General features: G+C 45.6%; 1 protein-coding gene across 2 annotated transcripts in view; it reads right to left on the bottom strand.

Annotated features, from left to right (window-relative positions):
- The window catches only part of IL17RD (interleukin 17 receptor D), a 74,604-nt gene that overhangs the window by 26,900 nt on the left and 28,673 nt on the right, over positions 1–19,031 (bottom strand). For both annotated transcript variants that reach the window (XR_006385121.1, XM_044253325.1), the window contains exon 2: positions 3,531–3,588. Coding sequence is in view for 1 of the 2 variants with exons in the window: in XM_044253325.1 (XP_044109260.1) it covers positions 3,531–3,588 (58 nt within the window). In the remaining variant the exon portion in view is untranslated. The remainder of the gene's footprint in view (positions 1–3,530; positions 3,589–19,031) is intronic.

The raw sequence follows: 19,031 nt of genomic DNA, 5'->3' as shown, positions 1-19,031 counted from the left end.
TGCAGGGCTCGATCCCAGGACCCTGAGACCATGACCTGAGTCGAAGGCAAGAGCTTAACCTACTGAGCCACTCAGGTGCCCCTACACTTCCCATTTTTAAAAAAGATTTTATTTGTTTATTTGAGAGAGAGTGTGTGAGAGAGTATGAGGGGCGGAGGGGGGAGGCAAAAGGAGAGGGAGAAGCAGACTCCCTGCTGAACAGAGAGCCCTCATGACCTGAGCTGAAGGCAGATGCTCAACTGACTGAGCCACCCAGGCGCCCCCGCATTTCCCACTTTTATGACTAAAAAACGTTCCCTGGGTATTTGAAAATAATAGAAGAACGTAAGAAAAATGTAGAAGTCAGTCACGCCCTCCCACCATACAGAGGTAACTACTACCAGCTTCTAAAAAATACCCTTCTAAGCCTTCCAATGTGCACATAATATTCCTCCTTTTTAAGTTTCTTACTGCAGTTCACCACACATGCACTACAATGCACCCCCTCCCACTCTGGCAACTCCCAGCTCCCACACTGCCTGGGGCCCGCCATCTTGCCTACCTGCTCTAGGTGGACCTGTTCCATAAACTCCATCTGCTTAAAAAGCAGCCACCTCTACACTTCAGTATTACTTCTTCTGAAGAGATGTTAATAATTAATAAAACCAAATTCTACTTCTAATGAAAATGGACTCCCAAAGCATTTAACATGTGTCCTCTGGTTGCAGAAGAGAATTTTAGGAGAGAAAAAAAATGTTTTTTTAAACAACTGGTTTAACACCCACATTGTACAAATGAAGAAACATTTTGCAGCTAAGAGACCAGCTGGGTGGCTTTGGATTCCACTGCTGACCAGCCCTGGGTCAGGACAGAAAGCAGCCTCGGATGACTCATGCATGGCTCTTGCCATTCTAGCCTCAACACAGAGGTGATTACTATAGTAAGTTCTGAATCTGAGGTAGTCAGTCTGCAAAAAATCCTGGCTTAAACTAGATTCCCAACATTTAAAAAAAAAAAAAAAAAGACAAGATCCCATCATACTTGTCAAATTCTAACTTTTTTTGGTAAGATTTTATTTATTTATTTGAGAGAGAGAGAACATGAACAGGGGAGGGGCAGAGCAGAGGGAGAGAAGGACTAACACATTCCCCACCAAGCAGGGAGGCTGACCTGAAACTCAATCCCAGGACCCTGAGATCACGACCTGAGTCGAAGTCAGACTCTTAACAAACTGAGCCACCCAGGTGCCCCCAATTCAAACATTTCCACTTACTGAAACCTCTGACTTAAATAGCTTTTAGAAAAAGAGGCACGAATAAGAGCAAATCAGTTTTTTTCTTCCTTTGTTCATTCTTAATGCCAAAATTAGCACTCACCGGGTTTCTGTAAATATAATTATGCAAATATGAAGTCTAAGAATGGAGAAAATGTATTACAACCTACTTAGGCCATTACCCCCTCAGAGCCTGAAGGAGAAACGAGAAAAGCAACATGAAAGGAGACATGGAGACCTATGAAATTTGCTCTTGACTTAAGGGTAAGACATTCTCTTTCTTTGTCACATTGAATGGCAAAGGAGTAGAAAAATAAGATTTTGTAGTTTCATGCTTTTGGTGAAAAACTTGGTAATCTGTTCTTAGCTATTTCAAACAGAACTGGTAACCAGTCAACGGAGCAGTAACAGAAACTTCCTCGCGGAAGAGAGAAAGAAATATCTTTTCAGTGGAAAACAATGAATAAATTTTTTACACAAACCTGGATCCAATTATTAGGAACTCTTACATTTTGGATTCTGGTTACCAAAAAATTATGCCCAAATGATATTCTGCCAAAATGCAACCGAGCTTCAGATGTCTTGGGAGTCAATCTGAGTTGCGAATTAAATTCTAATTAAATGCTGAAGAATAAGAAAGAAAATAATGACGAAGAGACAGGCATCACGCACATGGGCCAAATATTTAGTCTCATGAAGAAAATAATAAGATACTTTTGAGTTTTACAGGTACAGATCCTCTTTCACAAAACCCCATATTAAATTAGAGCTGCAAATACTTGTTTGCAGCTGACCAGAAAATTCTGAACTCTTGAATGTAATACAAGATCAGCCAGGACGAAGAGCATATATTAGAAATTAACTCTGTAGCTCAAAGAGAGATCTCTAACACATGTCTTTACTTAGCTGAATTAAGTATCATGGACTTGCAAATCTTTCATTAGCATTGTAACATTTACCCAGAGAGCATGCACACACCACTGATGTGAAATCTGTTTCAAATGTAAGTCCTCATTGGTTAACTTGAAGTACTCAAGTAAGCAACTGTGGGCATAAATTTGACACACATATTTGTATCTCAAAATTGTTAGATTGTATACACGACCTCAAAAATCTTGCTTTCGCAGTGATCATTTCAGAGGCCTCCCTGTGACCCACACCCATCACTTACACGGATTCCTAATCCTCTGCCAGAGATGAATCGAATGTCAGGAGTTACTGAACAGGAGTCAAGCTTCCTCTTGTTAACATTTTTACGTATAAATTATGGCTCATAAGGCTAAAATGCTCACAATTCTATATAATTACCTTCTTAGCATGAAAGCACTGCTGAGGGGGAATTCTATATGCTTAATCAGAAAAAAAAGCACCCCACCCTGCCCTGAGGAAATGATTCAACCAGATAAAGCCACACTTCTTGAGAGAAAAGGCCAAAAAGATGCTGTATTCCCATTCCGGTTGGAATGACTTCTAATATTGGCAGGTATCAATTACTGAGTGCACATCACAGGCCAACTAAGTTGAGCTGTTAAAAGCATTACCTCATTAAAGCCTCAACACGATGCTCAGGAAGAAAACTAATCTTTATTTTACAGCACGTGAGAACTAAGGCTTAGATAAGTCCAGTGGCCTGCCATGGCTCACCAGTGACAGGTAGGGCACTGGAGGTGGAAGCCAGGCCTGCAGAGATGGCCAACTGGAGACCCGTGGGCCAGTCTGGGACACATGTTCACTTGGCCCACTCTGGGCTTCTGAACATGTTTAAATAGATACCAATATTAAAAAATGTTCAAACAAACAAAAAAATGCCAATTTCTCTTTCTTCTTGAAAATCACAGCTGGCTACACTCAGAGGCAAGGCCCCAAAGAGCTGGAATGGAGAAGCCAGTGCTCCCTTCGGACCAGACCTGGGCTGTCCAGTTTGCCACAGTCCCTACTATTCCCTAGCATCCCCCCACTTGAGCAGTATCATCCTCTTGTCCCCTGCTGGGCCCCTCCAGGCATCTGCTTTTGTTCTTAAGGACATGGTTATGTCTTGGAGACATCAGGGTAGGTCTCCATACATAGTTTCTCCCAAAATGGCAGACACTTGACCTATTTAAGCTCCCAAATACTTGAGCGGCATCATTGAGACTAGCCCCCTTAGCTCTATCGATTAACCTGCGCAGGTTAAACTTCCTCCACCCCAGGAGCCGCAGGGTCCTTGATGAAGCACAGCTCTGTAAGCTTCAGATCACTGAAACGCTTCCATTCTCCAGTGGTGAAGCCAGTTACTTACTGTCATATCGGAAGGTGATGTTGTGCAGCCCGCTGTTTCTGCTGGCCGGCCCCACTCCCTGTGGGAAAACAAGAGAACATGATGAGGAGAGAAGCCAATTTGCTTTTCCAGCACACATCCCCATAGAGTCAAAATGTACACAAGATTGCAAAGACCCAGGGTCACACCAGTCACTGAGCAATGTCTACCACTCCTCCCATCCACCCCGGGCCCCTTCTCCCCCACTGGCTACCAACCTCCCTCCAGCCCAAGAAGATTCTTAACTTCCAGGCCAAGAGCATCAAGAGCACTCACTTCCCCTAAGACAATAGGAGCACGCTGTTCTGTGTTTGGGGGTTAAATAATAATTCATTAACAGTAAAATTGGGAGAGAGACCATGAGCTGCCAGCTGGAGCCCTTCCAGTTGGATCCACTTTGAGCAGTGACTGGTTATAAAATTCGCCAACCAGACACTCTCGTCCAAAACCTCTATTAAGCCACGACAGATAGGCAATTCCTCAAGTCTAAGGAAACAGGTTTCTCATTCCAAGACCGGGAATGAGTGTGGGAATAAGCCATTACTTTTAATGAGAAAATTCTTCACTGCATCCATACCTATGCTTGGAATATAGAGGGTGGGTCATAAAAGAAAAAGAAAAAAGACTTTAAAAGGGCTAACTCTAACTCTTGGTGATGTGGCCGTTAGCCATCTGCACTCTTAATAGCAGGGATAACAGCTCTGCCAGACTCCCCACTTTAATTACAACATCCACAGAGGGAGCACCGGAATCCTCCCATTGCCCCACCTTTTCCTAACCCACCACTTATCCATCATGGGAAAAAGCAGCTACAGACCTGCCGACTCTGGCTGGTTTAACTGTTTCTGTAATAATCAGCAAATGTGCCATTCAGTGTTAATTGCAGAATTCGACAAAAACAGTTAATTCTGAAATGCTCAATGATGGGAAAATATTCTAACCACACAGCTAAAGTTTCCACTCAACAGAGGGGATGCTGGGGAAAACCATATGCCGGCAGCCTGGTATTTAATGGGCAATTGTCACACTGAGACACAATGTGCAGAACCCGTCTGATGGAGCCCAGGGTCTTGGGCCACAATCCCATCACATCCATATGCTGGAGGCATGTTCACGCTGCTTATCCTGAAGCCAGCCATGCCCACTGAAACTCTATCCCTGAGCTCAGATAAACATGGAGCTCCAGGAAGGCACAGCTGCGCAGAATGGGAGACACGCATGCGCGAACGTGCACACACCGAGATTCTAATTCAAGTAAGAAATAAGCGCTAACGTGAAATCTACAACAACGCACAACACTAGCCCATGATCCACTGGGGCTCCCCTTCTTCCTGACGCACCTTCCTTCTCCAGCTTTCCTGTTTCCATCCTCCCTTTCCCACGTACACAAGATTCTGGAGTTCCTCCCCTGAGCTGAAACACTTTGGAAAGGGTGGTTTTCTTATGAAAATCCTAAATGCCTCCACAATTCCTTAGGGACAAGGCCTCTAGGGTGCCACTAGAGGATGCCCAACTTCCAGATGGCCAAGACCGGAGTAGCACAACCAAGCAGAAGACAATACCATCCCCCCCACAACCCCTAGGAAATGCCCAAGACACCCAAACCACAGCCTTCTCCTCGCTTACGAAGCCCCAGGATATAAAATCACTCACCATCTATTATGAGCCAAACATTGCGCTAGGCACAGTGGAGAACAAAACAGCCACTGTCCCTGTCCTCAAGAGCAAAGTGACTCATTCCTTCAAAGAAGACTAATGGGGTATGTGGATCACACGCCAAGTACATAGATGAATTTCAAATCACACCCTGACCCTCCCAGAACTCTCAGTGTGACACACAAGGCATACGTAGCTCGGGTGAAGAGCCAGCCAAAAGAAAGCACACAGCGTCTGAAACACCACAGGCAGCACCGCACAAAGGATGAGTCGAGGGAGGAGGACAGCACACCCCAGAATCTTGTAAGAAGTAAGGATAACTGGACTAGAAGGGAGGGAAAGGGAGCTTCATGGGAGGGCAACAAAAATGCAAGGGGCCAAGATACGTACCTTAATCCTTCCACCCTCCTGTTGGTATTACTATGGGCAAACCACTTCACTCCACATGGTCCCAGCCTCCTTAACTATCTTCCTAAAAAGATAATTCGCACGACTTTCCCCTGGGAAAGGGGTTTGAGGAGGCCCACATGAAACCCTGTAGAGGAAGGGCTTTTCAAAAAGGAAATGATTTCATTTAGTAGCACGTAGGACTCTTACGACCAGCCAGTGAGACCAGTCACCTTAGTTGTAGGACTGTCAGCTTTCACTTTGTTCTTCTTCTCCCCATATTTCTAAGGCATCATATTTTTTCTTTTAAAGATTTTTATTTTTAAGTAATCTCTACACCTAATGTGGGGCTCGAACACATGACCCCAAGGTCAAGAGTCACGGGCTCTTCAGACTGAGCCAGCCAGGCACCCCTATAGCAGAATGTTTTTAACAGGTATTTACCGGGCACTTGCAATGAGCCATGTAGTGTGGAAAGAAGCCCAACACCATGAGATGTGCTATATTGTGCAGATAAGAACCTAAATCCCTCCAAAGAAGGTCTGTGCTGCCTGCAGAGCTGTTCAGAAGGGGGGGCCAGTGAGCTGGCCTCAAAGGACAGTGAGGCTTGCATGCAACATCTATTCACTACCCACAGAGCACTCCACCTGCCCCCAGGCCCTGCTGGACTGGGCACTTGGCCCTGAACCAGACCTGGGTCCTGATCTTAAGGGGCTATGGCCACCAAGGTGATCTAATGTGCAAATCTGCCATTTATTCCTCTGTTCCAAGCTCCCTGTCTCTTGTAGAACTTTCCTGATGTGGCTTCTGCCTCTCTTCTCAGCCACTTCCCTTCCTACCTGCCAGACTCCTCCAGGCACTGCATTACTGCTCAGTCCATGTTTTGGAGCACTTCCAATATTCCAGAATGCCCTTCCCATCAGCCAGGTCCTGTTCCTGCCATAGGCTTTCCACCTTGGTAGAGAGCTCCATCATACTGGGTCTCTGACACAGAAATCTGCCTGCATACTCACTTGATGGAGGTATGATAATCCATCCCACAACTTGACCAGCATGGCACTTCTGCCAGAGCACATGAAAAACAGAACTTCTAATTCCACAAATAATCAGAGACTAAAAGTCCCTGTCACGACGCCGGGTCCTTGAGCTCCAAGGCCACAGAGCGCAGCGCTCTCAGTTCCATGGCAAGGACCCGCTCCGTGTACGCTGCAAGACCTTTCACTCTTGTAAGTCGTCCATTGCATGGTTTCCTGGCACTGCAACAGACAGGTGCTCTACCAGGCTTCGCCCAGTTCACACTCAAGTAACGCACCTACTGCTCCTGGGCCCTCAGAAACCCCATCAGAAACGGTGTGCCCAGGCTAGCCCACAGAGTTTTTCTTTCTACTGTGTGGTAGACAGACTAATACCTCCCACAAAAAATAAAAAATAAAATGTCTACATCATAATCCCTAGAACCTGTGTTACGTTACACAGACAGCAAAAAAGGACTACATAGACGTGATTAAGTTTAAGGATCCTGAGATGGGGAAATTATTCTGGATTATCCTGATAAGCCCAATGTAATCACATGGATCCTTCTAAGTGGGATTCAGAAGGTCAGAGGAGGAAAAATGACCACAGAAATAGAAGGCAGAGAGACCAACATTGATTTCCAGATGCTACACTACTGAATTTGAAGATGGAGACAGAAGGGACTGATAAGCCAAGAAATGTAGGCAGTCTGTAGATGCTGGAAAAGGCGGAACATTGGTTCTCTCCCAGAGCTCTCCCAGAGCCTCCAGGAGCCAGCCCTGCCAACATCTTGCTTTTAACCCCAAGGAAGACTCATTTTGAAATTCTGACTTCAACAACTGTAAGACAATGCATGTGTGTTGTTTTAAGTCACTAAATTGTGATAATTTGTTACAGCAGCAATTGAAAGCTCATACTTTTGGTGGCAGTATGGTTGAAATGGATCTGAATGTCACAACCCCTCATGTGCTGTCATTTTATCCTTCCTACCCCCAGGGTAGACTGATCGCTTCTCACTGCAAGTCTACCCCACCTTGACTGCAGGCAGACATGGGACACAGACCCAGTAGGGCTGTTTCCGATTCTGCCATATACACTTCTGTGGGCTAGCCTCGGACATATCAGGAGTAGAAGAGTGGTTAACACAATGGGCCTTGGAGCTGTAGAGATACGGGTTCAAATCTCCCCCTCTCAAGCTGGGTGACCTTAGACAAGTTCCTTAATTTTCCTGAGCCTCATTTTCCTGAGCTCTATAAAGCACTGGGAAGATTCCTGCCCTCATAAGCAAGGAGAGAGCTGTGCAGCGTGGGGGTAGGTGAAGTAGAAAGGGAAATGCTCACAGGAAGGGGCATCTCCAGACATGATGGGTCTTATCATCCAGACCCAGGGGGTCTGGCGGATGGATGGACAGGTCAGGGCAAGGTGACAAAAGCACTAATCACCAGACCACAACGGTCTTGGTGGGAACTGGGCAACCCAGTGACCCCATCTCTGGTGAGTGTTCAGGTTGGATCAGATGGGGAGAGACTGAAGGCAAAACGACCAGGGCAGCCCCCTTACAGACTCATCCTCCCCACAACTTTCGCCACAGTCCTGGGCCTGGCCCATAGTCAGCCTTGGATCAATATTAGGTTTTTCCCCCAAAAACGAATCCATGACAAAGCCAGGTAATGCACAGTGAGAACCCAAGAGGACCTAGCTTCATGTGACAGGGAGATTTATGGCTTGGAATCAGGACTCACACTAAGGGAACAAGGGTAAGCAAATTACAAAGCTGGTCAATGGCTTTGGAAGCTGTTTTTCAGTAAACAAGTCAAAGCTTTTGGCTACTATACCCATTTTGATATTTAATGAGCTTACAATTAAGAATACTTGTTTGTCGCATGTTACTTAAAATCTATAAACACCAATGCTGTGGCCTCAGGGTGTCACATTCTTAGTTAATTAACCACCCCTATTTGCTGCACTTAGGGCAGCAGTTAATTTGTTCCAATGCTAGCTGGGAGAAGCAAGCCCCAGGTGCCTGGGGCTCTGCTCTGAACACTATGGTGAGCAGAGACGGAAGCAGCAAATGGGAACATAATGGAGAAAACATCTTTTACTCAGGAAAGGGGGAGGGGACAATAACCCATAAGTGCTCTAAAGGAATAAAATTCAAAACCCTTACCATGCTCCACCCATATGGCAAAAAAGCAAAGGCCTGGACACAAAGCCACAGGCAGGACACAAACACAAAGCAGCCACGAGGGGCCATCTGAGGGCCCATTTCCTGAGGGGCTCTTGGGGGTTCTAAGCCCATTAAGGACACCAACTTCCCAGAGCAACATTTCCAATCCAGCTCCAAGAGAGCTGAGCTGCCGTTTGGGTGGGCGCAGGTAAATGCATTTTGAAAAGGACTGTGCTAATTACAGTATCCCCCTTTCCAGGGGAAGGCAGGCCAAATAGTAAGGCCTAAGCAAGACTGCTTTCAGATCAGTTAAGGAAGGACTTCTTAGAATGCTGGTAACATTTTAGTGAACTGAGTTTGGGTGAAAATTAAACAAGAACATCCATCAGAAAGAACTGAGATAATGGGGTTTTAAAGGCACAACTACTTAAAATACTAAGGCCAACTTATAACTTTCTATTTCCCCTAACATTTCCTCCACCTTGGGTTTCCAGTGAGTCCATGAGATATGAAAGATAGCAGATGGCTCTGTGAGGCTTAAAATGCACAACAGGACTGACATTTTTGTCTCTGACCAGCAGACATAGTGAAGGCAAGAGGCAGAACGTGGGGTCAATTTATTCTGCACAGGTTCGGTTCAGACGGCCTCATAAATGAAGTCAGATCCCACTTCAGTTCAAACCATTAACTTAAAAAAAAAAAAAAGAGTTGGGGGAAGGGGGGGTGGGAGAAGTCAGCAAAAAGCAGAGAAGCCCCAGGTGATGTAAGCTGAGGAGAATGCCGGCAAACCCAAAACACAAGGCAAATAAATCACAAAGCCAGCTTGGGTCTGGATCTATTCAAGATATTCTTCTCCACATTCCCAGGAGCTGTTCTCTCTCACTTTCCAACTCCATGCAACCAACTTCAGAAACGAAGGGTGCCAGCTGTCTGATTTGGGGAGGTGAGCTCTCGGATGCCTGGTGGGGAACACATAACTCTGGGGGAGTACCGGTGTCTTCCCACCAGCAATTACTGCGTCGGCCCAAAAAGACCCTGAGATCTTAAGCTAATTAGAGAGATTTGCTCGAGGAGGTAGGAAATCACTACTCCAAAGCATTGCCTGTGTACCAGACCAAAGCCGTAATCATGATTCATCTCTGACATGTTGCTAATCAGCACACACATGTTCCTAATTTCACGCTCCCCAAAGGAAAGCTGAAGGGACAATTGTTTCTGAGTTCTAACATGGAGCCAACCGATGCCAAGTTACCATGTGTTCTGCTTATCAAACTGAGAGCTCTAGTTTCCTTCTAAGCGGCTTCTTACCCCTCCTTCCCTGCCCCCACCCTCATGCCCAAGGAAATCCATTCACTAAAGATAAAGATGTGTTAGGGCATTTATAGGAGTGTTTCTCAGATAGCAAATTTTCTTTTTTTTTTTTTAATTGAGATAGAATTGACATGTAACATTGTGCGAGTTTAAGGTATACAATGTATAGATCTGATATATTTATACACGGTAAAAGCAACTTAACTAACCTGGCCTAAATAGAATTTAATGTATTTTTAAATGTCTTTCCCTGCTCCAGACTTTAATTTTCTTCTTGCTTTGCCTCTGGAATAGACATATGCAATGAAAGCCCAGAGATATCAACACACACACACACACACACACACCCCACTGACTCTTCTGTGTTTAAAAACAAAACAAAACAAAACTCTGCTGTCTTCTTAGTTTTCACAAAGCAAAAAGCCCAAGTACTTTTTCCAATTAAGTCTGTTAACGATCTGGGCTGTGTGTTCTCCCATGGCTGATACTGACAAACAGACAGGGTTGTTCCATTTTTCCAATTCTCAAAATGTTAAAAGCAAGCTATAAAACATGCCTCTGGCTAGCGAGCCAGACCTTTTCCCTCGGCTGCACACACCACTCCCATCCACTCAAATGAGAACCGCATGGTAAAGAGCTGGCATTTTTAAGATAACCGTCAACCCATCTGCAGTTTCAAAATCACACAGAGACTACTTCGCAGACACAGATTAGCCGGGTTTCTGTAAATACTGCGCACGAAGAGGAAGCAAGCAACCAACCACCCAAACACCCACCCAGAAAATGGGCTACCAGCTTGCACCCACTTAGCTGTTAAACTTCACTCCAGAAGCTCAAGAAAGTATCTTTCTGCAAGGGCAAAACAGTGATTAAACAATAGGGGAAAACTTAACACTGTACACATGATTGTTATGCCTAAGCTCAGAGGAAATGTTCGGATCAAAACAAACTACTAATAAAAAGCCTTAGGACCACACAGAGAGCGTGCACTGAATTGTACCGCTTCAAATACTGTTCTGAGGCCCTGGGATGGAGTCTCCAAATACTGCATCACATCTGGAATTCTGCTTTTACAGCACAAATGCCTGCAGAAACGGGAGATTGTGACGTTGCCATGGGGACCCAGCCTCCTCCAGCCAGGCAGGTCCCCAGTGTGCCCCACACATGTGCTTCCTTCAAGGTAGATTTCGCATATTTGGAAATTATGGAAGGCTGCCCTTTTAGGTTTTAGTGCTAATCGAAATATCACAGCCTACACTCGAAAGCAAGGCGACCACTTCTGTCAGCCTATTATTTCTGTCCACATGGTGGTCTCAGAGAGAAATACCTCCTTAAAATAACAGTGGGAAGCAGCAAGTCAACATTAGACCCCTTTTCAAAAGTTATTTGTGGCTTTCCCCCCCTTCCTCTAGGAAGGAGACAGGTTTCAAGCGTCCCTTTTAAACTCTTTCCTTCTCTGGCTGCAAAAATCCAAGTGAGTCAACCTGTGCACACAGCTGCCACCCATCGCTGGCCTATGGGAGGGACCCCAGGCTCCAGCATGGAGCTCAGTCGCTTGCCATAGCAGCAAGTGAGCCACTAACCCCATCCCAGCAGGGCTACTGGCCAAGGCAGGGGGTCTTCACTTTTAATTGCCGTTAAGGGAAAAAGGTTTCTAGAACCCATAAGAGAATCTTGTGAGAAACATTCCTTACCCAATATCCACCCCACCCCCAGAAACATTCTTACATAATTTGGGGGCATTCCCAGAACTCCCTGAGGAAACCGAGGGCTTCACAGGTCCCAGGTCCAAAGCCAAAGAATCTAGAGACCCCACTTGGAAATGAAGAGGTACATCTGGGTATCCCCATTTCCCTGGGATGCAGCTCCTCAATCCGACCCCTCCAGGTGTGGATTCATATAGATACATAAATGCCACAACCCCGCTTGGGTGGGGGCAAGTGTCCCCAACCACTCCTCATCCTCCCACCATCCTACCTCTTCAAGACCCCAGGTGGCTCAAAACAATGGTCAAGACCCTCATCTCTCTTTCTGCCCAAGCATTCTCCCAGCAGTTGTAACCAGAATGTCTCATGCAGAAGCAGTAGTGCCTCTTCCAATATGTATCTGCCTCTCTGCAAGGTCTGGCCTTCCCCTGATCTTCCAGGGGGAAAGGAGGGAATCGGCCAGCACAGAGGTGAAAGTGAAGCCAAGTCACCAAGCTCCGTGGGCAGATCAAAGGGGCTCATGGGAAACTGGTTTTCAGCCCTGCCCTGGTTCAGTAGGACCTCCAGCCTGAACTATTTCCATCTAGTCTCTTCGATACTACATATCCCAAAATGTCTTCCTGAGATGCAGCCGGGCTTTGTGAATGTGTGTGTGTGTGTGTGTGTGCACGTGCGTGTGCACGCAGCCACACAGAAGGAAAAAAAAAAAAAAAAAAAAGCACCAGGAAGTCAGCAGCTCAGCCCAGGTGTTAACACTTAGCGCATCCTGCCCAGCCCCCTCCAGCTTGAGGCCGGTGGCCTGGGAGCAGGACACAGCAATTAGGCCCTTCCCGGGCTGGGCGCCTTTGTCCCCTCGCTAACAGCATTAGTGTCTGACTTCCTGTGCACAACGGGGCCTCCCGGGGGGCAATCCCCGGCTGACCGGGGCAGGGCATTAGACTTCCTTTGTCAAAGACCCTCAAATGTTAACAAGCATGTGAACAAGCCTCTCCTCCCCCCCACCCCCGCCCCCCCATTTCTCCCCCCATCCCTTCCCCACCTCAGCCACTCCTCCCATCCACCAAACACTTAAATCTCAACAGCCTTGGTTCTGGCAGACTGGTGGGAATCCGAATTACTTGAGAGCAGTACCAAGCCTCTGGAGAAGCAAGCAGAGCTAACTTTCTGCTGAAAAGGGGACAAATGTGATTTCCTAGAGCCGATCTCCTATAAACATGCCATTCTCATTTACAGGGTGCTTGCCGCTTACCAGGTCTGTGTCACTCGTCTGGCATGAACTAGGTCAACAGAAACGAACAAAGATGGAGGTACTCAGGCAGGAGTCCCAGGCTGGGCAACACCCCCAGTCTGACATCCCTGTCAGCCCACAGGTCCCCTTCACGCATGCTCATGGGCTGATGCTCAAGATGGTCTCAAGATGCAAGGATATTTTGAAGCTCTGAGCGATATTCCCAGACTTTCACACACTGATCACATCTGAAACCGGGGAAACAGGTACAACATCACCGTCACCAGCCCTCTCTCAGCAATACTACCATCACCAGAACCAACATCACTAAAACCCTATCATTTACTCCACCATCCATCTCGACAAAGGGTCACAGCTTCATAGGTGGGGATGGAGAGGTCTGAGTATTTGGTGAGAGCTGTAGCCCACATATGTATGCACAATCGTGCACACAGGATTTCAGGAAGCTTCTGGACCCATGCAATCCTCTCAGGGCCCCCAACAGTCTGCCTTATCCATAGCTCAACAGCTTAATTCCAGGTCTGTAGGATACCCTGAGTGTTTCAGTGATCCAAGGGAAACTTTGGTGATTAAAAGCAAAATTCAAATGGCAGAGGGAGGTGGTTGGGAGCAAGACCTCAATTTTTTTTTTTTTTAAGATTTTTATTTATTTATTTATTTTTAAAGATTGTATTTATTTATTTGACAGAGAGAGATCACAAGCAGGCAGCGAGGCAGGCAGAGAGAGAGAGAAGGAAGCAGGCTCCCTGCCGAGCAGAGAGCCCGACATGGGGCTCAATCCCAGGACCCTGAGATCATGACCTGAGCCGAAGGCAGCAGCTTAACCCACTGAGCCACCCAGGCGCCCCTAAAGATTTTTATTTATTTATTTGACTGACAGAGATCACAAGTAGGCAGAGAGGAAGTCAGAGAGAAAGGAGGAAGCAGGCTCCCTGCTGAGCAGAGAGCCCGATGCGGCACTCGATCCCAGGACCCTGGGATCATGACCTGAGCCGAAGACAGAGGCTTTAACCCACTGAGCCACCCAGGCGTCCCAAGACCTCAATTTTAAATAGAACTCTGGATTGATGCCTCAAACCTCATCTTTCATAGGCAGTATTAATCCTTCGTAAATCTGTAATTGTCCACTTTGCTCAGGATGTTGGGACTCATGAACTTTACAAAGTAGCAACGTAAAAGACAACTAACTATTTCTGCGGTTATGGGCAGAAGCCCATTAAGTGGGACACACAGAGCACCTTTCAGGCCATAGGTGACAACAGTCATGTCTGCAGTCAAGTCGGTTTCACCAAATCAAGTTAAAAAATAAACAATGTGGCTATTTCTTTTTTTTTTTTTTTTTTTTTACCATACTCACAGTATCCAGAAAATGGAGAGAACAGATGATTTCCCCCGCTCCTAATCAGTTACCGTGAAGGTCTATGGTGTTTGTGGTCAACACACAAAATTGGGTTAGGTTTTGGATATGTTTTTAAATATTTGCCCAAGAGCTGCAATGGAGGATAATCTAAAACTCCATTTTTTTTTTTTCAATGAAGAATAATCTTTGGCTTTCACTTCTACTCCAGACATATCTTCAAAAAGAGGTTGGTAGACAGAGAAAGGACATGAGCACTTCTGTGATGCCAAGCCCCCCACAAGTTTATTTTGATGAACTTTACAAGTCTCAAACGAGTGAAGTATTTCACTACTGGTTCTGACTTTTACCTTTTGCCAAGCCAACTTCAAAATAGCAGGCAATCGGAAGAATATACTTAGACACTAATGGTCTTTGCAACTTTTACATCTCCCTGCTTCTTGGATGGAAGCCAGCAGCCTGCCCTTAAACTATAAGCAATAAATCTAGAAGACTCTCCTAATTTCCCAATGATACCACCTGGAATTCCCATTAAAGCATACACATCCACAATGACATACCAATTAAATCACTGGGTGATTTAGGCCAGGAAATAATTGTGTTTGCCAAGAAATGTTCAGCTTTGTTTTAAATTCCTTGAACAGCTAAAATGTCATCCTGAGAAGGAGGGCAAAGAATGAGGTGAAAATGAAGAATCACTGTCTTGGTTGATTTCAGACTTAGATCAACTTTCCCGTGGGTGAACGGAGGCAATACAGACATCCCAGGAATGAAGGCCTCCCCATACTACCTCTCTGAGGACTCCTGGCACGGGTTGGTATACAGGGGGAAATTAGAAAGCAGATTCGTGTGAGACAGACAAGGCAGTGGAGCAGCAGTTAGGAGCTCACTTCCTCCCTGATGAAGTGGTCCTGGGGTGGGTTCCAGCTTGTCTCCAACGAGACTGACACAAGCAAAATGGCACACAGCACTTTCTTGGTCAGGCAGTAGACAGAAATCAACGCATCTTGTCCCCTTCTCTAGGTTTTCCCTTGGAGAGATGTTTACAAAATCAAAGCAACATGGGGGAAAAATTAGAAGCTGTAACATTTTGTCATGAGGTTATGGTGAAACAAAGACTTAACCAGGAAAAAAAAAAAATCAAAGCAGTGACTAAACATTTCAAAAATAAAATTAAAAAGGGAGGTCAGAGTTTCTGGCGAAACTGAATTCCTCAGAATGATGTGATTTTCCCTGGTTCTCAAAGAGAGAACCTGAAGAGTGGGTTTTCAAGTTTCTAAGGAAAAGTGTACACTTTTCTTTTGACCACAGCTTTATTACTTTTGTAAGTAAAACGAATTCAAGGAAAAGGAAATTTAAGTACAGACAATATGAAAATCCTCCCCAGTCAACTTCAACAATACTATTCCATATACTTTAAAATTGCTAAGGGACTAGTGCTTAAATACTCTCACCACCAAAAAAAAATCATTATGTGACTTGGTAGAGGTGTTGGCTAAAGGTTCAGCTGTAATCATACTGAAACATTTAATGCATCAAATCAACATATTGTATACCCTGAATGTATACAGTGTATACACTGTTATAATGTTAATTATATCTCCATTGAAAACAAGAAGAAAACCCTCCCTCAACATCCTTCCCTTTCCATCACTTGAAGAGTCTTCTGGACTGTCCCTATTATATGCATCACATGGCTTGACATAAGCTGTGTGGCTAGGGCTTGACATAAGTTAGATTCTAATAGAGAGAACACCTGTTCTGAGAAATCTTCAACAGCTAAAAATGAATGCAGTGTCTTTTGGGAGAAGTCGTGGGGCCAATGGAAGAAGTAACAAAAGATACTAATGAGGTAAGAATTAGGACAACTAGGGAAGCCTGGGTAGCTCAGTGGGTTAAAGCCTCTGCCTTTGGCTCAAGTCATGATCCCTGCTAGGCAGGGAGCCTGCTTCCTCCTCTCTCTCTGCCTGCCTCTCTGCCTACTTGTGATCTCTGTCTGTCAAATAAATAAATAAAATCTTAAAAAAAAAAAAAAAAAGAATTAGGACAACTAGGCCAAATTTTTTCTAAAGGTCCTGCCAGTTTTAATTATCCATCACTCTCTACCAAGAGAAAGCTCCTATTAAAAAGTAGTAAGACAGGCCCTTTCACCTGTTCTACAACTGGTTGCACACATGGAAAGGTAACAGGGACAGAGCATTGAGAAGGCTTCCTGGTGTAGTGCAGACCTATTGATACTTCAGAAGGCTTCCTGCTGACGTGGGTATCCTGAATGTCTTCATGTTATTCTATTGAATAACCAAATTACTCTAGCTTATCCTGAAGGTTCTTAAAAATTACATGAATTGGGCTGCCTGGGTGGCTCAGTGGGTTAAGCCGCTGCCTTCAGCTCAGGTCATGATCTCAGGGTCCTGGGATCAAGTCCCACATCAGGCTCTCTGCTAGGGAGGGAGCCTGCTCCTTCCTCTCTCTATTTGTGATCTCTCTCTGTCAAAAAAAAATTTTTTTTACGTGAATTTAGGGGATTTTTTGATAACTTGGCTAGTCTAATGTAAATAACAGAATTGTGTAAAATGAAAAAAGGAAACTCGCAAACCCAAGAAGAGGGCTGACAACATCCACAGACTATGCAGTCATCACATTACAGCCACATAAAACCCCAAGAGCCGGGGGCACCTGGGTAGCTCAGTGGGGTAAGCCTCTGCCTTCAGTTAGGGTCATGAGCTCAGGGTCCTGGGAGCCTGCTTCCCCCTCTCTCTCTGCCTACCTCTCTGCCTACTTGTGATCTCTGTCTGTCAAATAAATAAATAAAATCTTAAAAAAAAAAAACAAAAACCCAAGAGCTCAACTCTTCAGAGAAGGGCACCTGAAGAACACCAGCCTGGGGAGAGTCTATACAGCAAGCTGAAGAGATGGAGATGAAACCATTTATTTACTAAAACTGTAAAGTCTATTTTGTGATTAAAATCATAACACATGTGTAGCCTGGACATCGAAGAAGAATGACCTCTGCCTCAAAAACTTTGCCCGATCTCGCCTGTGTGGCTCAGTGGGTTAAAGCCTCTGCCTTCGGCTTAGGTCGTGATCCCAGGGTCCTGGGATCAAGCCCTGCATCAGGCTCTCTGCTAAGCAGGGAGCCTGCTTCCTCCTCTCTCTCTGCCTGCCTCTCTGCCTACTTGTGATCTCTCTCTCTCTCTCTGTGTCAAATAAATAAAAATAATAATAATAATAAACTTTGCCCGATCTAAAAGCAACACTTAACCTCAAGGTTCTCTCTTCCTCATTTCCTCATGAATAACCTTGGATAACGTCCTAAAATTTATCAACAGATGTTTTAAAGGCTAGAAACATACTGTACACCAGAAGGCCATTATGATTGACTGAGAATAAGGCTCCTCCAAAAGTTTTCAGTTCCTTTTGGAAAGCAAAGCTAAAGGGCATGAGATTGGAGACAATAATGTTATAACCTTATAGAATGAATGTGCTAAGTTATGTGATTGAGCTCCAAGTGTAAGAGAATTGCAGAAGGTGGTGTTGAACAGAAGAAGGCTCCCTAGATAAGTGTCTTCACAGAGGAGATAGGTCCCTAGCTGGACCCTAGGGTACTGGGAGCTTTGAGGTAGTGAAAGGGGGAGACTATTTCAAGCAAACACATGCACAAATGCACAGGTAACCATCTACACCGCCCCCATGGCAAGCATTCAGTGAATGGCCACTACACCTCAAGGTAGCTGTGGAACCTTCCTCATTAGCCAGAACAAGGGCTCTAGCAGTCCTGGAGTACATGACCAATACCCTCAGGCTTCTATCTGAAACACGCCAACGGGCCTGAAAGAATGGGAACCAGAGGGGCCCAGTTCTGCATGTTGTGCATCCTGCAGTCAGGCGAGAAAAGAACAATGTGGTCCTTACAGAGGTGAGCACCAGCCTGATTTGGCAGGCAGGAGTCCAGGCAAAGGGCCTCTGATCCAAGCCAAGGTGGGAATGGGCTAAGCTCCAGGTAGAGAAGAAAGAGGCAATAAAACAGCAGCTTGAAAGGATAAACCAAAAGGAACAGAGAGTTGAATCAAAGGGATGAGGCAGACCCCAGGGCCTGCAGACCAGAGGTGCCAGCGAAGACCAAAGTGGGGTCTCCCTACACGTGTCCTTTCTTTTTTCTTTTTTTTAAAGATTTTTTTTTATTTGACAGGCAGAGATCACAAGTAGGCAGAGAGGCAGAGAGAGGAGGAAGCAGGCTCCCCACTGAGCAGAGAGCCTGACGCGGGGCTTGATCCCAGGACCCCAGGACCACGAAGGCAGAGGCTTAACCCACTGAGCCACCCAGGCGCCCCACGTGTCCTGATTCCCTGCCCCTAATACGGATGGAAGGCATTTGGGAAGGAGCAAGGGGAGACCTGGTCACCATCCACTTCCAATTTTCACCCCATTTTCCCTCCATGACAAAAATCAGTAACTTTTGGTGAGTGGAGGTCCAAGCCAGGAATCTCCATCAGCACCCCTCTCATATTCCCCAGTCCCTCGCACACATATCGACCCTGACTCTGTCTACACCTGGGGTAAACCAGTTCCAGGCTCCCAGGTAGGAGTTCACTACATGCGAGAGAATAAGACTGAAACAAAGGCCTTTTGTTGGCTC

The sequence above is a fragment of the Neovison vison genome, chromosome 6 (genome assembly GCF_020171115.1).
Source record: "Neovison vison isolate M4711 chromosome 6, ASM_NN_V1, whole genome shotgun sequence".
NCBI lineage: Eukaryota > Metazoa > Chordata > Mammalia > Carnivora > Mustelidae > Neogale > Neogale vison.
Note: the sequence above shows the minus strand (reverse complement) of the source record. Positions and strands in the feature narration are given on the sequence as shown.